A 21,434-nucleotide genomic window follows, 5' to 3' on the forward strand; every position below is an offset into this window, starting at 1 on the left:
TTTTAGATGTTTAGGTGTTATTCACCATTTTACCAGTCACTTTATGTCCCTGTTTCATCTAGAGATTGATTGGGACAAGATTCTCAATAAGGATTGGAGCATTGATCAAATTGGTACACTTGAGATTGTTGCTTGGCAATCCTTGGTGAAGGAAGGCTCATTCCTTTAATTGTGAACTTATTGGTTGGTTGCAAACCAGCCACACCACTTTGTGGTTTTTCCTAATACTAGAGAGTTGGCAAGTTCTTCTTGGCCAAGGCAGGAAGAGTTCATAGTCTCAGACTCATGCAAGCTTCTTCCAGCCACTTCTAAGGCAATCTGGACTGAGGCATTACTCAAAATTCATGCTAAGATGATAGACCACTCCTACGCTTCAAATAGAGTGTTGAAATTGGTGATATCATAATGTATTTCACAATTTTGAAGAAACATGGGCATTGTTCAATTTTGCTCATTGGTTTTGCATTCTTCACTCCTTTCTTAGGCTTCTTCACAACCTTTCGAGTTAGGTTCTTACTAGGTAACCAATCAATTTCAGTTCTGTGTGTAAAATAACACCACCACATGAATGAAGAAATTCAGATAATCTAATTAGCAAAATGAGATGTTTGCATTAGACTTACCCTACTAAACAATAAAAGATAGGTTCATTTTCATCTTCCATGTAATATGTCTTTGTTAACTACATTTCACAAAGGAAATATGATAGCTTAGGAAGGTAATGAATATATTAAGAAATTGAAAGATAAAATAGACATTGAAAGTGTTGCAAGGGCACTAAAATTTGAGTACTTACCATAGAATTCTTAAAATAAGAATTCTCAGTGAAAAAGAACCCCAACTTGAAACCTTTCTTACCCTTGTCACTGTCAAGGGGAGAACATTGTATATCCTCCAACAACTTCAAGGCACCTTCATCACATTTTGTAATCTATTTATTATTAAAAAAAGTTAGTCAATTCACTACATTTTGAAGATAGGTAATATTGCTTGGTATAGCCAAACGAAGTATTGGATACAAGAAAAAGGAGCAACATCCTACTTGCATTGCCAAAACATCATTGTTCTTCATGGAAGTTAGCCAAAATTTAGGAATGCCCTTTTCTACCATAATGACAAAGATATCACAATAAGCACTTCCCACCAAATATCACAAATCAAATGAACCTTGAATTTGAAATAGTTATTACATACTAGCATCATCTTTCTTTGAATCTTCCTCCTCTTTTTTATCATCTTCAACATCTACTACTCCATTCACAATGTCATATCGCTGCAACAGACTATTCCATTATAGGAATATAGATTACAGAGTGTCGAGCATAATCAAAAAGTTTTTACCCTAAGAGCTAAAAATATTTACAAAATTTTGTACTGAGAATTGTAAACTAAAGTAGTTATTTTATCTCTTTAATTTCTTACCAACATATAATTATCCAAGAGAAAGATCTGAATAAAATATAGTTTATTATAGATCAAATTGCTCCTAAAGGATTGTGAAAGTTCCATCTATGCTTTAAGGATGTCATGTCATAGAACCAAAAAGCATTTTCTATTATGACATTATCCTATTTGTACTTGATTAGACATCATCTATTCTTCCATTTTCTTGTTCTTATTCTGAGATATTTTATGGTCAACACTGAAAACTCACCTATAGTGTAAACAAAGAAGACTTGCATCTCCCAATATTTGTTGGTATGCACATCATATTTAGTTGGGGATGAAATCTAGGTTATAAGAAGGAAAGACATTATGAAACATAATAGATAAGGTTACATGGGAATCCTAGGATAAAAATAAATTCTAGAGAATGTTGAGGAAACTACAGTGAAACAAGATATTGTTATTTAGGAAAATCTCTGTTATGAATCATGTGAATAGAAGATGCAATAATAATGAAAAAATAGCATCTCAAAAAATCAAAGAATACAACAGATTAGATCATATAGGAATCCTAGAGTAGAAAGACAATCACAAATATGACAAGGAAATGTTACACAGGGGATGCTAGATATTGTGTTCCAGGAAAGTCAATCTATAATGAATCATGTGATGTCTAACCCCAAAACTATAACTAATAAAAATAAAGTAGAAGTAGACAACATCATCTGGTGCAATCTATTAAATGAGTATGAAGTACCTAACTTAGATTATCAACCTTTGTGGTAGCTTAATATCAACCAATTATCTAAATAAATATATACAAATTTGCAGGTTCCAATCCATTAGAATAAACCTATTTAAGTTTTAAATGGTTTAATGTGCATAGCAAGAAGACAACAACATCAAGTAAAATCTCATAATATGAAAAGTACTTGGCTATCATTGTATATATCAACTGCATGTGTGCAAACTCCTATGAGTAAGAAAGTTTCAATCTATTGGACCAAGTTTTTTGATAAAGATAACAATATACAACAGTGCCTAAAAATTAAATAATTTCTTAGAAAAGCAAGAGATCAAGAGATTATATGAAGCTTTCAATTTTGAACACCCAAAAAAAACATAAAACACAGATAACTTCTTGTAAAAAGGTTCATAAAGTTTTTGATACTTGACCTCCAATGCAATTTTTTCTTCAAAAAAATTGTTCTCTATCTCTTTATGTTTACCCTTTATTGGCAGCACAAAAATAATAAATCCCTTTGCATGAATATATTTACATAGAAAATCACAATCTAAACATATTAATACATGCAGATCTTGCAATGCCTCCACTCGCTTCTCTACTTTGTGAGGTAGTGATTCAATGTAGCCTGACGAGGTACTGACAAGAGTTTGTAGCTTGTCCTAAAACATATCATGGAAGAGTTATTAAATCCAATGATAACTAGAAATTTCTATTATAAACCAGATTCTATCCAGCAAAGGCACTGCCAATTTATCCTAGGCCTTAGAAATTTTACTTCCACACAGAGATGGATGAATAGAGAATTCACCCATGTTCTCACAATACAAAGACAACCATCCTTGAGATTTATGTTTAAAAAACATTTCCAACAAATTCTTGATATGATTACAGTAGAAATTTCCCTTGGAAAAATTATTAATGCTATTGAGACACTTTGGCATAGATATGCATGATGCTCATATGAATTTATATGTTACCACAAAAACTTGTTGATATTTAATTATAATACTCATTAGAGTAGTTGTTATAATATATTCTTACTATAAAATGATTATTAATTCATATTAATCTAATATCTAAACTTGAATTATCTCATATATGCATCAAAATTAATAATATTTTATAGAAGTTATCTTTGTAAGTGAATTGCATAATCCAACTTAAGTTAAAATTGTTATTTTCGAGAAAAAATCTAGAAGATCCCAAGAAGGAACATTAAAATAAGAATAATTAAGAATCAGCTATATGGGGTCTTCATACCAAAAAAATGGCATACCCATCTTATTTCCATCCCCATTTCCTAGTGACCAAGGGTTAAATCCATTATGCTTTAGTTTATACAATTATTTTATATTAAAATTTTTGTTTAATGGCAAGTAAAGTGATGAGTTTAGGGGCAATATCAATTGGGCAAGGGGTACAACATTAGCTACATGAGTTATCCTTGGCTATAGTCTATGACTCTAAGCTAGATGCACATTGTTGTTAGTGATACACCCTAACACAACATCATCCAAGGATTATTTAAATTATTTTGCACATTACCTTATTATATACTAAGTTGATCGAGGAGTCAAGTCAAAAGAGTATACCAATGCATTTTCTTAATTTCATTAGATTTCTAAAGTTCATCCTTATATTGAATAATGCTTCTGAATTAAACTATGTTTGCAACATATGGTAGTAATTTTTCAAATTACACTCTATGATCCATCATCAAGAGGAAGAGAAAAAAAAGGATTGTATAAAAAAAATTGCAAACACCATTCAATCCAGAAGCAGTCTTCAATGTATTTTCTAGTAAATAAGGATACAAAAAAGCTAAGTAGGAGAGTGAACCTTGTGATAGCTTTTCTTATCATCTACTTACTATGAAGTGAGTTACTTAACTTAAGAGTGGAATCAAGAAAACCAAGTACAACTAGCATAAGGTTTTCTTCTATGGGATGTCCCATGATTATCAAATGGTTTCCCTATTCAGGTGGTCAGAAATAACATTTTGCAAAATCAAATGCAAGTAGCATATGTTCCTTACTGCTTGAATAGGACAAATTGTGAAAAATGCAATAACTAGTATTATAATAGAATATTTTGGTACAATGAAAGAAGCATAACTTGATTAGTAGTGTAGTTGAAATCCCAATTCCTAGGTAGTAGTTTGTAAATCCAAAAGAATTCATATGAGTTGTGAAAAGCATAATAACTTGAATTATAATAGAACTTTTTGGTAGTATGGTAAAAGCATACCTTGATTAGCAATGCAGTTACATTCCTAATTTATTGACAAAAGTAGGAAATTCAAAAGAACGAGCATAGATTAGCAGTGCAATTACAATTCCAATCCAAGGATAGTAGTCTGTGAATCTAAAAGATCTCAGATGAATTGTGAAAAACAAAATATCTACTATTATAATGGATTTTTGGGTAGAATGGTAGATGCATACCTTTATTACCAGTGCAATTACAATCCTAATTTGTGGATAATAGTTTGTGAAGCAAGATGTTTTCCACCTATTGGTGCTCTTAGAAAGAAACAAGGTCAGTATCATCATCATTTCACATTGGATAAATTGGCCTGATCATACAGGCTTGACAAATCCAAACACATGAATTGCTAAGAAACTTATATTCTATTTGTCTATGAGCTTTTGAGACATTGCATTTTTATAGACAGAACATTGAGCACCAGATTTAGAATGCACTTGAATGATTTGGGCAAAAAACTTGGCCTCAGACAACATCAACATTGAAAAAAGCCAATTCGAATTAACCTACCCTGCTCCATTTATTGTTGTTATAGTTTGCAAAACTAAAACCAAGGGTCTAATTAACTTGTCCAAACTCATTGAAAATAGGCATGAATTCTTTGTTACAAATTCTATAGAGAGTTTCATGTGATTGAGTATAAAGTCCATTTTTTTCTTAATGCTTTCCTCCAGCATTGTGAGAATCAAAGGGAAAACCCTAACTACCTGCGAGAGGCTGCAAAGTTGAAGATTGTCTATCCTAGCCTATAACACTTTAATAAGGGTTATGGCCATAATGCTCACAATGTATTTGTACATTTTTCCTTCCTTGTGAATGCCAATATTTTGAATGAGATCAAGTTGCCCCGAGGTTAGAGAACTGTGCCTCAAAACACGAGGATCTATCAACAAAACATGGTGAGCTATGTTCCATGAAAATTAAAACCCTCCCAAAATGCAAGCAAGGGTTTTAGGGTTTTCTACAAGCATTTTCCATGAAGAAAATAGTAGTTCCTAATTGCTCTGATCAACAAATTGTCTGTCAAAAATACAATCTTGAGAAGATCAATGTTGGAGTAGAGGACTTCCAACTTTACTGTTAAGATCCGAGGTAGCCCAAATACAATTTCATTTAGATTTTTGCTTCAAATGCTGAAATCTCTTAGCAGTTGAATCTTCGACTCTAGCACTCTTTCCGCACTTGTGACCAAAACCACGAGCTAAGATTTGATTATGTTTATAATTTGCTCATCGTTGCAGCCTAAGTATGGACTAAGTGTTGGTCAAAATTTTTACCAACATGGGCATGCATTTTTTAAAAAGATATTTTTCCTTCCATATTCCAACCAATCTAAAACATTTTAATAGATGGTCAAAAGTTTTGGTATAAAAATGGGGTCAAATGTACTAGTGACATTAATGAGCGATCAACTTCATTGTGCATATACATTCATAGTATAGAATTCTAGGGAATATCCTTATCGCTTGAAAGAACAAATGTGTTAACAAAGATTCACATATAAACACTCCATTCTTTATTTTCTTAATTATGTTAATGTTGTCCAGTATCTCCTACTTCAAGATCTCACACACATCAGCTTTATCTTTCTTGACTATCATTAGGTAAGTTTCATGGACACATCTAGTAGGTACAAAGTTCAATATTGAACTATTGTTCAACATATACTCAATTACTTTGTTTATCAATCTAACATCAATTTCCTTGATCATATCTAATTTCATAATTTTTCCATTTGACATTGTCTTCATATTTGTTTCCACCAACTTCTTGAAATTCTTGACATTAATAGGGTTACTATCCTCATTTTTCAAACTAGTGAGTTTGTGAATCATTTCATTATCTATTATGATAGGTATATATCCTATCCATAATATGTCCTCATGTATGAAGCTTAGAATTATCCTTTTCCATTCATGATTATGACACTCCATATATATCATGTTTTTGGTGATGTTTAGGTATTTCAAGTTCTCAAACCCTTATTTAAATGATAGTTCATTTTTGTAAACCAAGTCCATGTCATTTTCACCTATACTCTCAAACTTACAATAAATATACTCTCAAATGTCCTCTACATGTAAAATATTGTTGGGTATTTGTGAAAATGCTCCTAATAGGTCATCCTCTAATGAAATGTAGGGATGTGTCTTGAATTTGTACCTAGATTTCTCACTAACATCACATAAAGTTGGGTTTCCATTTCTTAAAAATTCAAACTTTAAATTATGATTGTGCAAGTGATAAATGCATCAAATTTGTTAAACTAGGGCTTGTTGAATTTGTTAGTCAGAACACTTCAATTTTTTCTTTTAATTATCTCTAAGGACTCCTTCAATTCTTGCATGATAAAATGGCACCCAAAAACTTAATTTTAGCCTTTAAATAATATCCAATTTACTTTTCCATTAATTGTGTAAGTACTTGTAGTTGAAATTTCATTTCTTATTTAACTAGTAACTTTGTTTCACTTTGTGCACTCACATATCAACTCAAAATCATATGTGCACTTAACCTTAGGTTTCATTCATCTTGTTCTACCTCAGACTAACTTTGCATGTTACAGTTCTTATCCTAAAGTTTTATATTCTAATGTGGTGCTAATTTAGTCATGTTAATTGATGAAATGATATACTTAATTATATTGTGATTGGTTGGAGAATATAACTAACTTTAATTTGTTCTCACATGCTTCACTTGACTAACTTTCGAACACAACACATGAGATTTTTTGTTCCTTATCTTTCAAAAATGATTCATCAAGGTTTCTTATAACATCTTTCATATTCTATCTTTGATTTTTACTTGTTGTGATTTCACAACACATGCCTCATTTTAGGTCACAAAATGGGGGGCCCCATTTTTTTGTTAAGATCCTCACGAAAAACCTAATTAGATGCCTCAATAGATTAGGATCTTCCTCTAGGTATAGGCTAGTCCCCAGTCCCTAGTTAGGAAAGATCAAGTCATGTTTGGTTAGAGATTAAACTTTTTACTTCATAGTGGAAGAAGTTCGTAGTTGCACACTAGTGCACCATGCGCATGTGTGCTAAGTGTGCATTTGTGCACTCACCTCTAGTTCAGGATGCACATGTGCACACCTTTAGAGGTGAAAATCATAAATTTTCTTTCCTATAAATACCCTTTCCCCCCTCTTTATTCACACTTTTTATCTTCAGACCTTTGACCATCACACCTTCACACCCTCTATAGCTCTGCTTCTCCAAAAATCTACATCTTTGCTCCTCCAAAACTCTGCATCTTTGTGAACACTAAATCTACCTTCAAGATAATAAATAGTACTTGGGATGTGCATATGTGCACATGCACATGTGTACACTCTCAATAGGTGCACATGGTGTGCTCAAACACAAGTCCCCCCAAAAATAGTTTTCCATTGCACAGATCAAGTGTGTATTTGTGCACATGTACACATCCACTAAGTGCACAATTGTGCACTTTGTATTCATAAAATCTAGTGCCATAAAAAGAGTGCACATGTGCACAGGTGCACATGTGCACAAGTGCACATTTTAGGAATAATTGTGGGATTTTAACTAGTTTCTTCTATTTTGTTAGTGTTCTTTTAGTCTAAGATCACAATTTAGGGATGACGTAGGTCTCCAACATCAGATATTGACACCTCTCTTTTTGTGCAAATATAATGACATCCTCTTCATCCTCCATATCCATGAAGATTGCACCAAAACTAGTCGCCTTCAAGCATCAAGGAGCACCGAAGAAATCTCAATTTCAAGACAAGCATTCTGAGATCCAAGATACTAAGTTGGGGCATATTGATTGGAACAGTGTTTTGTTATTATGTAACAAACCCAAAGAGGTCATCCATGGTGTCCATGTTAATCCAAAGTAGGTTGATAAATGTTGCTTCTCACCTAATGTCAGTTCAATCATCTAAAGTGATCATGACTTTGGTACATCATTATGTGACGAAAGAGAAAGTTTTCAAGAGTGTGATCAAAGAGATAGTCCTAGACATAAGACCTTGGAACATTGAGAAGGTCTTCCATCTTCCATGGGTAGATCAGTTACCCTAGATCACCAATAATGACATAGATAGATGGTACAGGGAGAATGAGATAGAAGCCAAAGAGTTAGTGCAAGGGAAGTGCCTAATTGATAGAATACCTTTGAGTAGGTGACGTGGAAAGGTCAATTTGACCAAAGGCTATATGATAGATGATATTGGCTACTCAATTTTTTTCAGAGTAGAGTCATGGGCCTTCCTATGGTAGCTCATCTAGAAATATGGATGGTGCACTTTACAGAAATCATCAAAATGGGGAAGATGCCTATTGATTAGGCTACTATACTCAACAAAAATCTAGATGAGTAGTTGATTTTGGTAAAGAATGACCCCCACTTTTATATGACCTCATATATGGTGTATCTTTTAGCAGAAACACCCATGGATTATACAAGATTGTATAGGAAGGGAAGTATATAGGATGAAAATTATTGATCATACATAGTTTATCCCTAGCTAGTGAAGAATAAATTCCCCCTACAAAGTTATGAATATAGGGTGGTCAATAATGGGGTCATATTTTTCCATCATTTGGCTCATTGAAGGAGATTATGCAAAAAGAATATCAATAGAAGTATGAACATGAATAACACAAATTGGAGCTTATTACGTCCAATTTAAGACATTTAATTATATCCAGATAGCTAGTACTCTCATGTATATAGAGAAGCTCCCATTATATCTGTCAGATAGGCTACTACTATTGGAGATAGCAAGGTTATTGGCCTCTAATTATGATAGTGTAAGGAAGCAACATAAGAAGACTTGGGTATGGCCAATCACCATTGGGACTTTCAAAGTCAAATAGAAACAAGATATTGCTACATTTGATTTAGAGTGGGATCAATATCCTCTTAAGGATTACCAATCACCTTGCCCATATTTTGACAATATGAGGATGATGCAACATTTGGTGGGAAAGAAATGTGTGCCTGAAGTAGCACTAGAAAATCAGTAGATGAACATTATAGATGACTACAATGTCCAAATTAGGGACTATTATAGAATTAGTCTTAAAACTACTAAAAAGGTGCTTAATATGGAAATAGGTCTTTCAAGGCCTAGAACAAGGATTCCCCCAAAGTGTTGGATCCCTTATACAATAGGGAAAATATATATGAAAGACCCATTATGAATGCATAAATTGGGCAAGAGTTAAATGGTTATATTGTTGAACTAACAAGGGAATAAATTAGAAAGCCTTTTCATCTGGACCTAGTTCCTCAAGCCCTAATTCTTCAAGCTATAGCTCAACCTAAGAAAGGAAAAGGAACCAAGGTCATTGTACCAACCTACCCTATTAAATCACTAGTGAGGTTAGAAATAGTACACCAACATGAGTGGGAGATAGAGTACTTCTAGACATAAAGGGTAAAGAGAAAGAAGATGAAGAGGGCCACTTAGGTAAGGGAACAAGAAGAAAAGGCTTAGGAAGAGCCAACCACCCAAGGAGAAGAATCCCAACCTAATTAGGAAGAAACCTAGCTAGCAGAAGAGGAAGCACCAATGCCTAAAGACCCTACAACAAAAGCTTCTTATCAATACTCAAAAGGGCCATAATTGAGACAAGGGTGGTGGATGTAAAGAGAAGGAGATCAAAGAAAAAGAGCACTCCATCACCTTGGGTTCTTGAAACCATCCCCAAGGTGGAACATGAGGAAGAAGGGGAGAAAATACAATTTGTCCTCTTGAATAGGAGGGCTTGCTCGACCATAGTTGTAGAAGAAGAAAGAAGAAGGATTTTAAATCAAACATCACCTTTTGTTCCTTAAGACCCTATCCATGTTGAGACCTCAAAAGAGGAACAAAAAAATTAGATTGAAGAAATGGAAGGAAAGGAAAATGATATTTTTAATATCTCATATTTTGACTTTATGCTAGTGGGGACTTAAATAGTAGGAGAGACAATATGAAATACTCCTCAAAATGAACCAATGGGAGAAGATTGTAATCAATTGCCTCCCTTGTCACAAGAGATTCCTTGTATTCATCCTCCACCATCACAAGATCTTTCATCAGTGCCTCCTCCATTAGATTAAGAATCAGTTTCCCTACCTCCTCTGATAGTTGAACTTGAAGGTAAAACCCTAAAGGAGGGAGAATATGTTCAATTACATGTCAATGAAGTATTAGAAAAGGGATAGATTATGGAAGAAAGGAAACAAGATCCTCCCAGTATAGAGGCTAGGTCCCCAACTCAAGCTCATAGAAGCTCACTCTAAAGTTCTTCCTCACACAGGAAGACTCCAGAGAGGAGTGATAAGGGGAAAGGATCAATGTTAGAACCCACCTCTTTGGCACAATATATGTCACCAATGAGAACAACACCATCATGGTTAAAGAAGGAGGTCTTATTTAGATAGAAGGGACAAATGGGTTTGACCAAAGAAGAGAACATGGTAGATTTAATAAAAGTTGTCATGAGGTCTCAGCCATCAAAGGGTGATGCTAAAAACCCTATCTTCCATAATGAAGAACCAAGACCCATACCTTTTGACACATATTTCTATTCCATCTCCCCATGTAGATATAGAAGAATTAACCCCTAAGAATTATTAGATGAAGGATATAGTACTGGGGAAGCCTAGGGTGGATATAGATAATGTTTTGATCACCACAAGTTCCAAATAAGTGTTTTCACACCCTAAAAAAGGTGAATAACATCTTTTGATGTTGAGAAAGCACAATGAGTTATTTAGGAGATATTTGAATGAAGTAGTGGATCCTACAAATCTTGATAATCCCAAAAAAAATTTAAGAGTGGCAGTAGAGAAAAAGAAAGTAGGTCAAGCCTCAGGAGAAATTGATTCATTTTTGGACACTTGCAAAAGGTGGGGTCACAATTTTAAAGACAAAGGAGTCCAAATAATAGAAGGTAATTTAAACCTTCTACACAACATCCAAAATAATGTCACCAAATTGGTTGTTATTTTAAACAAATATTTTGGGCTGATAGATGAAGTGTGTACCTAGGCCAAAGATCTACAAGTATTGAAATCTATAAAATTCACAGGTATAGGTTTTTAATAGAGATTTATATGGTGGAAGAACTAGATAAGTTAGATGATTGGATTGAGAAAGTGTCAACAAGGAATAAAGTTATGGAGGCATCATATGAGGACATTTAGGAGACAAAGAATAAAGCTCAAGGGAAATTTTTGGAAGTGGATAAACACTACAATGACTCTAGCCTATAGATTTGTGAAGATGAGTCTAGGAATAAAATTTCTTTAGTATAGGTAGTAGTTCAATGGTTCAAATAATTATTTTAATTTTCTTCAACTAAAGAAGATGTAAGACAGATCTTTAAAATAGAAGAATCTTTACTAGAGTTAGATTCCAAGCTAGAAGATTTTGCATATTTAAGGACTAAAATAAGTAACTACCACCAATTAGTATGAAATAAGTATGAGTCACTAGAATTACCAAAGGCTAAGGAGATTGTGGAAATAATAAATAAATTCATGAGCAGACATCCATACATCATTTTGGTCTAAAGAGGAAGAAAACCCAGATGTTTAAAATTTAGTTTCGGCACTTAGCAAAATTTTGATTTTTTTGGTCTTGTCACAAAGGTGCACTAAATCAAGAGGTGCACCAACAATTTTGGAGATAAAGAAGTGCACCAATATTTAACTATCAATTACTATTTTTGAGCATCAAAAGCATGTTTTTACTATAATTTAACTCACATAAGTGTCTATAGAAGGCCAAGCTCGCATTTTTAGAAGTCTCAATGACTATCAAATCATCTCATGACTTCTCTCCTCTTATCTTCTTCTTATTTTATTATTTTAGGTCATGTAAAGGCTCATGCACCCATTAATTGATATAAATAAGGGTGGAAACCTACTTAGCACTTTTTAGAGAGTCAATTTGTACGTAATTAGCTCTGTTTTATTATCTTTTTAGTGTGAGTTTGCATTAGAAGAGCTCTCACTCCTAACAAATAAAGAAGAGAGGATTTCTTTTAAATACATTGTTATGATCCTAGTGAGCTGCCTTCACTAGCACCTCAAGGTTTTGGTGCAATGGTTTGTACCATGTGGTATCAGAGCCTCCACCTAGGTTTGAGTCTTAGAGTGGGTGGCAATGTTAGCATTGTAGTGTTCATCTAGGACTCATATGGCCAAGAGAGGGCCCACTATATGGGTGCACATCTAGCCTAGAATCTAAACTACAAAGCATGGTGGGATGTTATGATCTTGGTGGGTAGCCTTCACTAGTACCTTGGGATTTTTGTGCAATGGTCTATACCATACATGGATGTAATATGCACTCTAGGCTGATATTTTGATGCAATAATAAATGCTATTGGTACTCTCATTCTTAGTGTAGTAAATCTTGTTGGAGTGTTTTATTTTTGTGAATGCATGTTCATGAATAATAATAGAGCTAATGATTTTAGTACATTGTTATAATCATGTGATCTTTTAGTTTTGGTGTTTTCCTTACCTTAACAAAAAAAATTTGTGACGAATTGGAAAAAGGATCACTAAAGTTCTTACATAGTGTTTTGTCTAGTGTGAGCACACTTTTTGTGGCCTCACAATTTGATGAAACATGAAACATCTTTTAGTTTTCATTGGTTTCGTACTAGATCCTTTTGATAATTTAATTCACAGACATCTTGTTACTTTGGCTTATGTCCATTAGGAATTTCCCTTTTAGTAATTTGCTTGAAATCTCTTGTTACTCTATCTTCATTATTTTGTTTTCAAACACTCAATTAAAATAGGAATTCATATAGTTACATTGATTAGAAATTTTAATCATCACAAAATAGAATTTACAAAAATATATTGGTTTTCTGGTAACATTTCAACAAAGTTGTGCAGAACTGGTAGGTACTAGCAAATGCCTCCTTGTGAACATTCACATTTATCTTCAATTTAGTTCCCCAAAAAGTTGAAAAATAACCATCCAAAACCTTGGAGTTGGTCATTGATAAACTTTTCAAGAGAGAAATTCAAAAGAATTTATGTTGTTAGCATCCTGCTAAATGACCAATGAACATTACTATTATTCTCATTCCTTCTATTGTTGTTCATATTCCTTCTAGGATTTGGTTTCTTATGTTATTCCTCATTTTTTAATGCATCTTTACATTGTTCATCATACAATACCTTTATTTGTGTCCCATATCATTACAAATCTAATAGACTATAACATTGTTTCCATATCTAGTTCTTGACTGACCAATCTGTGTTCTATAATCTCTAGTTATATATCCAAATTTGTTGCACTTATAACACATAATGCTATTCCCTAAAATATTTTTTTCTCCAATAGGTCTATTTTCTGCAAGGTTAGTACCTCAAAACATTCTACTAAATTACCATTATTGAATCTAGGTTTCTTACATTCAATAGCTTTATGGCCAAAACCATGACAATTATAACAATAACCAAAGAGGAGTTTAAATGACTTAAATGTATGGTCCCTTTTCATGTGAAAAAATTCATTTCATGCATAACATCTACCTCTAAATTTTTTCCTCACTTCTTTGGGTGGTTAGTCTTGCTCAGGTTTCTTTGGTATATCTCTATATTGATTAGACTCAAACCTTGTTTTGATTTTATTCTTGGCTATCAAGTTGTTGGATCACAAGATTTGGTTCTTTACTTTCTTCATACTTCTTATATGAGTTTTATCCAAGGTATCCAAGACATGTATTATCATAATATGGTCTCTGTATAAAGATCTATTCATCAAGCTTTTCACTGCTTGATTATTACTTCTAAAGATGTAGCTTAGACTTAGTTAATTATCCTTCCAAAATTGTATTATAATTATCAAGTTTTGCATACTGCAACTTTTTAGTCTCAAGTTTAGATGTCACTTTGGTAAGGTTAGATATCATATCTACATTCTTATTTTTCAAATCTGACTCAACTTTGTTGTCATCATTTTTCATGCTCAACTTTAGATTTGTAATCTTTAGTTCATGCTTCAAGATCTCATTCTCTTTCTTCAGTCTTGAAACTTAATTGCTATCCTTGATCTAATCTTTTTTATCTTTCTTGTACTTAAGATAATCCATCTTATCTTTCAACTTCTCAATGTAGTGTTTTGCATTTTCATACTTTTCTTTCAGAGTGTCTCTTTCTACAGTAAGAATATCAATTTTCTCAAGAGCTTCTTCAAGATTCTTTTGTAGCTAATCAATTTCCATAAAGATATTACTCAAGCTATTAGGTATTCTCTAACTATTCTCTAATACCAATTACTATAAATAGGAAATACTAAGAGGAGAGGTGAGGGGGTTGTTGAATTGATATTTCACAAACTTTTTCCCAATTATGGATATCATTAACAAACTTATAACTTCCATATGAAAGTAAACTAATTATGCTAAACAATAAACACAACCATAAAGTAATGCAACACATAACACCATATTTTATTAGCTAGGGAAACCTTGGCCAAGGAAAAGCCTTGGTGGGGATGATACCCACAAAATGATGCACTAATCAAATGTATCTTGTGAAAAATATTCACCCTATCAGGATTCTACTACATCTATATAGTGTATCAGTCCTTATTAGAGGACTAGGAATTGTTACCATGTTAGAATTTTATATTATAATTACATAAAGTATGCAAGATGATCCCACTACCCAAACATGAAATATACAACACTATTCTTCAATACAAGAGATAGATACAAAAACCTCTTTACTATTGTTGATATCTTCAATATCTAATTTTTCCTTCTTTCAGCCTTTACAAAAACTTGACCAAAAATTTGCACTGCTCTAATCTTACATCAAAATTTTTATCTCAAACATCTCACATACTTATCATAAAATAACACTTAACTTCGCATTCAAAACTTTTCTTTTATACCTTATTTCTATAATCTACCAGCCTTCATTTTTTTACATGCTTGCCAAATTACAAAATTAAGTCTTTCTAACTTAGGGCTAACATTTAGGATGTCATCCCTAATTAATTAATTAATTATTTTGATAAAAATATTATTCCTTAACTCAAAATACTCATTTCCTTAAGTCTGCTATCTTCTGTCATACCATGATGTTACTATAAAATTGAAATATCTCTATCTATACTATAATTCTCTCATGCATATGTCATCCTAACATATTATAAATTCTGTAGGTAAGTGCACATGTGCCACAAATTCTTCTGCAAGTTATACTAACCAAAATAGTTTCTGTGCTAATAGATAAACTTTGTTTTATTTAGATAATTTTCTAAGTTTCTAACACAAAAAATTATCTCCACGATCTGTTGACTTAATCTTGACTATATGTTTCCATAAATGAAAACATTATGTTGTGTAACCTAGAAAATTGCCAACAATAACTACACTATACATCAATGAAAACCTAAATATATATTAATCTTGACTTTAATCTATCTTCCAAGGAATCAGATGCAATTTTGGAATTAATCAAATGCTGAAAGGAAAGATATTTTCCCTATTAAAATAATCATCAACATATCACAACATATAAATATGAATTCTCTCAAATGAATGTCAAGGATAATAGAAAAGCACCTCTTAGGACTGGAATCCTAATAGTAATAGAAGATAGAACACTCAATTGGGAGTGAGAAGATATTGATAGAGATTTGTAGGGTGGGGAAGAAGGAAATGGAGAAGAATAAATAGATGTGGAGAATAGGAAAAAAGTGAGGATTAAGAAAAAAAAGAATAACCAAAAAATAAAGAGAGAAAATCAAATGCTTATCAGAAGCACAAGGAGTACCAAAATAGGGGATGTTGGTTATACTCATACACCAATAAGGAGGCCTTCAAACCAGAAAAAAAGGAATTTGGAGGCCAGAAAAAGTATAATGGATGGTAGTTAAAGGACTATCTCGGACTCAAAAGCACTCCATAAGAAATGAATATCATCTCATGGAATATCAGAGGATTAAATAATCCTCATAAGAAAGACATGTTGAAGAATATTATTAGAGATAATAAACTAGATATTATGCTTCTTCAAGAAACTAAGATGCAAAAGGATAAAGTAGAAAGTTTGTTTTTCTTGAGTAGTGGTAAGATCCTAAGTGGTGATGCAGATGGGTCCTCTAGTGGTATGGCAGTTATATGGAATGATAAAAATATTCATGGGGAACTTTTATCTCAGAACAAGAATATGATCAATGTCAATTTTTTTGAATACTAAGGAAAACATCTCATGGATACAAATTAATGTATATGCACCTAATACCAAATGGGGAAGGAAAGCTTGTTGGATGGAAATTTCTAACCATAGGAGGGACTTTGTGGATGAGGGTTGGGTAATTATACAGGATTTCAACACTCCTTTGAAAGAAAATGAGAAGATGGAGGGAAGTTAGACCAATTTGGACAACAAAATGGATCTAATGGAGTTTATTGACAATTATATGTTGCATGACATGGACCTACAAGGTATAAACTATACTTGAACAAACAAAAGAATGGGTAATGATCTTATACAAGTTAGACTTGATATAGATCTTATTAGTAATGATTGGTTTGAAAGTTCTAAATGTTCCTTAATGATTCATGTCATAACATGATCTAATTATTATCCTAACTTGGTATTTCTTTAGTTAGTACGAGTGCTCAACCTTGTTCCAACATTTTTCTCTTAGTTAACTTTGTCTCCATTAAAAAAAACTTTCCTTTCTGATTTTAAAAAATGTGGATTTTACATCCTGGGTTGTAAAACCTTATAAAAGAATGGTGGAGTGTTAAGGTTTCTAAAAAGATGAGAAACATAAAGGATAACATTAAAAGATAGAATATAGAAACTTTTGGGAGTATCTTTGAAAGAAAAAGTAATATTCTTGAGGAACTAAAAGAGATATAGGACAACAATCAAAGTGAGGGTTATGAAAAAGTTAATAAAGAGGAGGAGGATTCAAAGTTGATTGAGTTTCATGACATTATCACCAAGGAGGAGATTTACTAGAGGTAGTGATCTAGGAAAGAATTTATTAAAGAATGAGATAGGAACACAAAGTATTTCTATATGACCACTTTGAAACATAGAATGGTTAACAAAATTTCTAGATTAAAAGTGAATGAAGTTATCATTGAGGATGATGAGGCTATTAAAAGAGAAGCTATGATATTTTTTAGTGGTCTTCTAGGGAGAGAACCTCATCTTGATAAGTAAAAATAGAATGAGTTCTTGAACTATATTCCCAAGAGCATAACAAAAGATCAAAACAAAGACCTCATTGTTATTCCTTCAAAAGAGGAAATAAAAAAGGGATGTTTTTTTCCTTTGATGGAGACAAGGAACCTAGCTCAAATGGCTTCCCCTTTCTATTTTTCCAAACTTATTGGCACATCACACAAGAGGACATTATCAAATGGGTTAAAGAGTTCTTTGGATCTAGAAAACTTCATAAAGAACTGAATGGCACTTTTCTTGCCCTGATATGCAAAAATCCAAGGGCAAATAGTATGGATAAATTTAGAACCATAAATTTATGTAATTATTTTTATAAGATCATTTCCAAAGTCCTAACTCTTAGGATTTTGACTTTATTACCTTCTCCAATTTTGAGAGTGGAATGGATTCATTTCAGGAAGGCAAATTCTGGACTCTATTATCTCAATTTGTGAAAATATTCACTCCCTTACTAAATCAAAAAAGAAGGGTTCTTACTAAAGTTGGATTTGTCTAAGGCTTATGACAATGTGAATTGGGATTTTTTGAGGTGTGGATTGGAAGCCTTTGGATTTAATAATCGATTCTTGGATATGGTTCATATGTTGGTCTCCTCTGCCACTTTTTCTATTTTAGTTAACGGGTCTCTAACTCCTTTTTTCCATGCATCCTGAGGTTTAAGACAAGGGGACCATTTATCCCCTATTTTATTTGTTTTAATGGCTAAATATTTGGGAAGATTTGTGGAGAAAATGGTTCAAATGGGAGATTTTTTGGGGTTAAGATATTCATCAAAGGAAAAAATGCGTTCACACTAATAATTTTTGGATGACTCGATTGTGATGGGAGAAGCTTTAGTCAAAAATACTAGGAATATCAAAAAGGAACTTGATGATTCTAGGAAGGCCATGGGACAAATTATAAATTGGAATAAAAGCTCTATTTATTTCATAAATGTTAATGTGAAAAGACAAGCTAAAATCCAAAGAATTATGGGATGTGAGGTGGGTAGCCTTCCAAGGTCATATCTTGGCTTACCTCTCTGCCTTGACCCTCCTAAGTCTTTTTGGAGTTCTCTGATTGATAAAATCCATACAAAGTTAGTTGGATGAAAATGATCCCTCCTTAGCTAGGATGGTAAGATAATTGTGCTAAAATCTATTATTCAAAGCATCCCCCTGTATGCTCTGAGTTTTTTTAAGATATCCAAAAAATATGATATGACTATTGAAAGAATTCATAGAAACTTCTTATGGACCAATATGAAAAAGAAGAAAAGAATGGCACTGATCTCCTAGGAAAAGGTTTGTAAGCCCATTTAAAAAGGAGGACTCAAGTTAAGAAAGATAAGTAATATGAATGATTTCTTACTTGCTAAGATCATTTCGAGACTCTATAATGATGTTGGAGAATGGAAAGACATATGGAATAAAAAATATAATATGGAGAATAGAACCTTCAATCTTTCCTTAGCAGTGATGATATTCAAGGGGGCTCATCTATTTGGAAGTAGGCTCAAAAAAAGAAATAGATTATTAATAAAGGGGTGAGATGGAAGGTTGGCAATGGTAGGACTATTCAGTTCTAGGATGATATATGGATTCTTGATCATGCCCTGAGTTCTAGTCAATAGTGGAATGGTTATATTATGCAATGCAAGACTACTTTGGAAATTTTATGGGATTTATGGAGAAACTAAAAGGAAGTAACCCATCTATTACTAGGAAATTTATCAAAACTTGAAAGAATGACAATGTTCTAGTTGGAAATCAAAGAATGGAAGTCACAAAAGATATCATTATTGAAGCCACTGGCCTAGACATGGAAGGGATTAACTTCTACAGAGATAGGAAGATATCTGACAGAGTTGTTGATGAGTTTGCAAAGTCGACCAAGGAGAGAAATAAGTTGATCAAAATTGGAAATTATTACTTTAGCCCTCATTTTATTTCTAGACCTTGGAGGTTTATTATGTTTGTTGTGATTGAGTATATTACCCTAAATGGCCATTTTACTAAGATTTATACTCACCAATTCATGTTGGCTAATCACTTTAGACATAGGGTTAGGATTAACTTCCCCTTCTACCTTCAAAAGCCTCTAGATAATACCATATTATCCCTTCAAAGTGACCCAAATGGGGGTCATGCTTGTCATGAGGGTTTGATGGTGTTGATTATGAATTTTCTTAAGTTAAAAAAAGTGCACAAACCCCATATAAGAAAAAAGACAATGGAATGTGATACTGAGGGGAGTGATTCAGACGAGGCCTATAAAGAGGAAAAAAAGGAGGAAGAAGTAGAGCTAGTGGAAAAAGAGAGAAATAACCTTACCCCTAGAGTCTTGTCATCCAAGAGAAGGAAACAAAATGAGGTGGATTATGAGATGAATACTGGGACAAATGAGGAGACTGTAGATGAAGAAGGGAAGAAGAGTAAGGGTAAAAATAGTAGCAAAATTAAAACTAGAAATAATACAAATAAAAATGAGAGATGCATGAACATCCCCTTGGATGATGATCCCCTAGTCCAAAAAAATGAGAAGGATCTGAAAGGTAAGAAGATTATGCTTCAAGAGAAGGTTGAGGATAAATATATTAAGGATGTTGATGCAGGGAAAGATAATTTGGACCTAGATGAGGATAATCTGAATTAGAGTAGTGCCCAGGATGATCAAGGGTATATGAAGGGTGTCTTGGGAAACCCTAGTGTGATGAGAAGGGAAATTAACATTATGAAGGAGAAAATGCAACATATAAGAAGGGAGTTTGAGCATCTCGATAAAATAAATAAAGGTGAGAAGACTTTAGGCTAGCATCTAGATAGACTCTCAAACATGATTGGGAATGCTAAAGAAGTCAAGAATTTGATGAAGAGAGTCCCACCTCTTGGAGCTGAAAGTAGACCTATTGATCAAGTGGTGAAGGACATGTAGAAGGAGATGGACATTATGGAGAACAGAGTTGAGGGCACTAAGAATGTTACAAAAAAACTTCTTGATCATAGTTGTTCCATATTGAAAGTTGTTGGAGAGAATATCAAGAATTTATTAAATAAGCTAGAGTAGGGGAGAAATTAGGGTACAAAGGAGATGAAGGATGATCAAGGTCCCAAAAAATGCACAAGGGAAAAATCAAAGAAGATAGAGGTTATGGATGATAAATTTATTAATGAGCTAAGGGCCTCTACTATAAACGTGAATATTTTAGTTGATTAGGCAGCTAACCTACTGAAGACTTTATGATTGTCTTGTTGTTGTCTCTCTCCTATCTTTTTGTTGTCTTTTTATTCTGCTTGATGTTTTAGGGTCTTCTATTTTGTCTTTTTTAGTTTTTTGGTGTTGATGCATAGTTTCTCCTAGGCTTTTACTACTTCTCTACTTGGTTCTTTGTAAAAGGTTTTAGGTCCTTTCAAAACCAATTTTTTACTTAATGAAAACATACAAATATGAGAAATTAGAAAGAAAATATTTGAAAAAAGGTAATAGACATGCACAAATTAATGAATGGAAAGAAAAATTCATAATATATATTTCATTATTGGAAGGAAAAGGAATACAATAACAAAGCATACTGTTATTGCAAAGAACTAGAGAAGAACTTAGAAAAGTATTTACAAACTTTCTGTTATAGATTGGGCATAACTTAAATGAAATGTAAAGTTCAAACTCAAACCACAATGGAGTTAGATTATAGAGGAGCTATTAATAAAAATGGGAAAGAAATTTGATAGTGTATGCAAATTGCTCATGGAAGTGACAAGAACAGAACAAAAATGAATGCATCTAACAAATAGAAGGATAAATCTAAAAGATTTAAACCTTACAAGCAATAAAGAGGTATGGA

At 32.9% G+C, this 21,434-nt stretch overlaps 1 protein-coding gene across 1 annotated transcript; it reads right to left on the bottom strand.

Moving 5' to 3' along the window:
• Positions 1-347: 347 nt before the first annotated feature.
• LOC149568056 (nucleosome assembly protein 1;3-like) lies at positions 348-10,478 on the bottom strand. The gene is made up of 8 exons (XM_089816676.1): positions 10,407-10,478; positions 2,698-2,793; positions 2,518-2,616; positions 1,195-1,273; positions 1,043-1,104; positions 797-931; positions 624-682; positions 348-540 (listed from the first exon to the last, which is right to left on the bottom strand). Exons 1-8 carry the CDS (start codon positions 10,476-10,478, stop codon positions 348-350), a joined length of 795 nt encoding a protein of 264 aa, XP_089672802.1.
• Between the last annotated feature and the right edge of the window lie 10,956 nt (positions 10,479-21,434).

The sequence above is a fragment of the Cupressus sempervirens genome, chromosome 3 (genome assembly GCF_028749045.1).
Source record: "Cupressus sempervirens isolate cs-2001-9-10 chromosome 3, ASM2874904v1, whole genome shotgun sequence".
Lineage (NCBI taxonomy): Eukaryota > Viridiplantae > Streptophyta > Pinopsida > Cupressales > Cupressaceae > Cupressus > Cupressus sempervirens.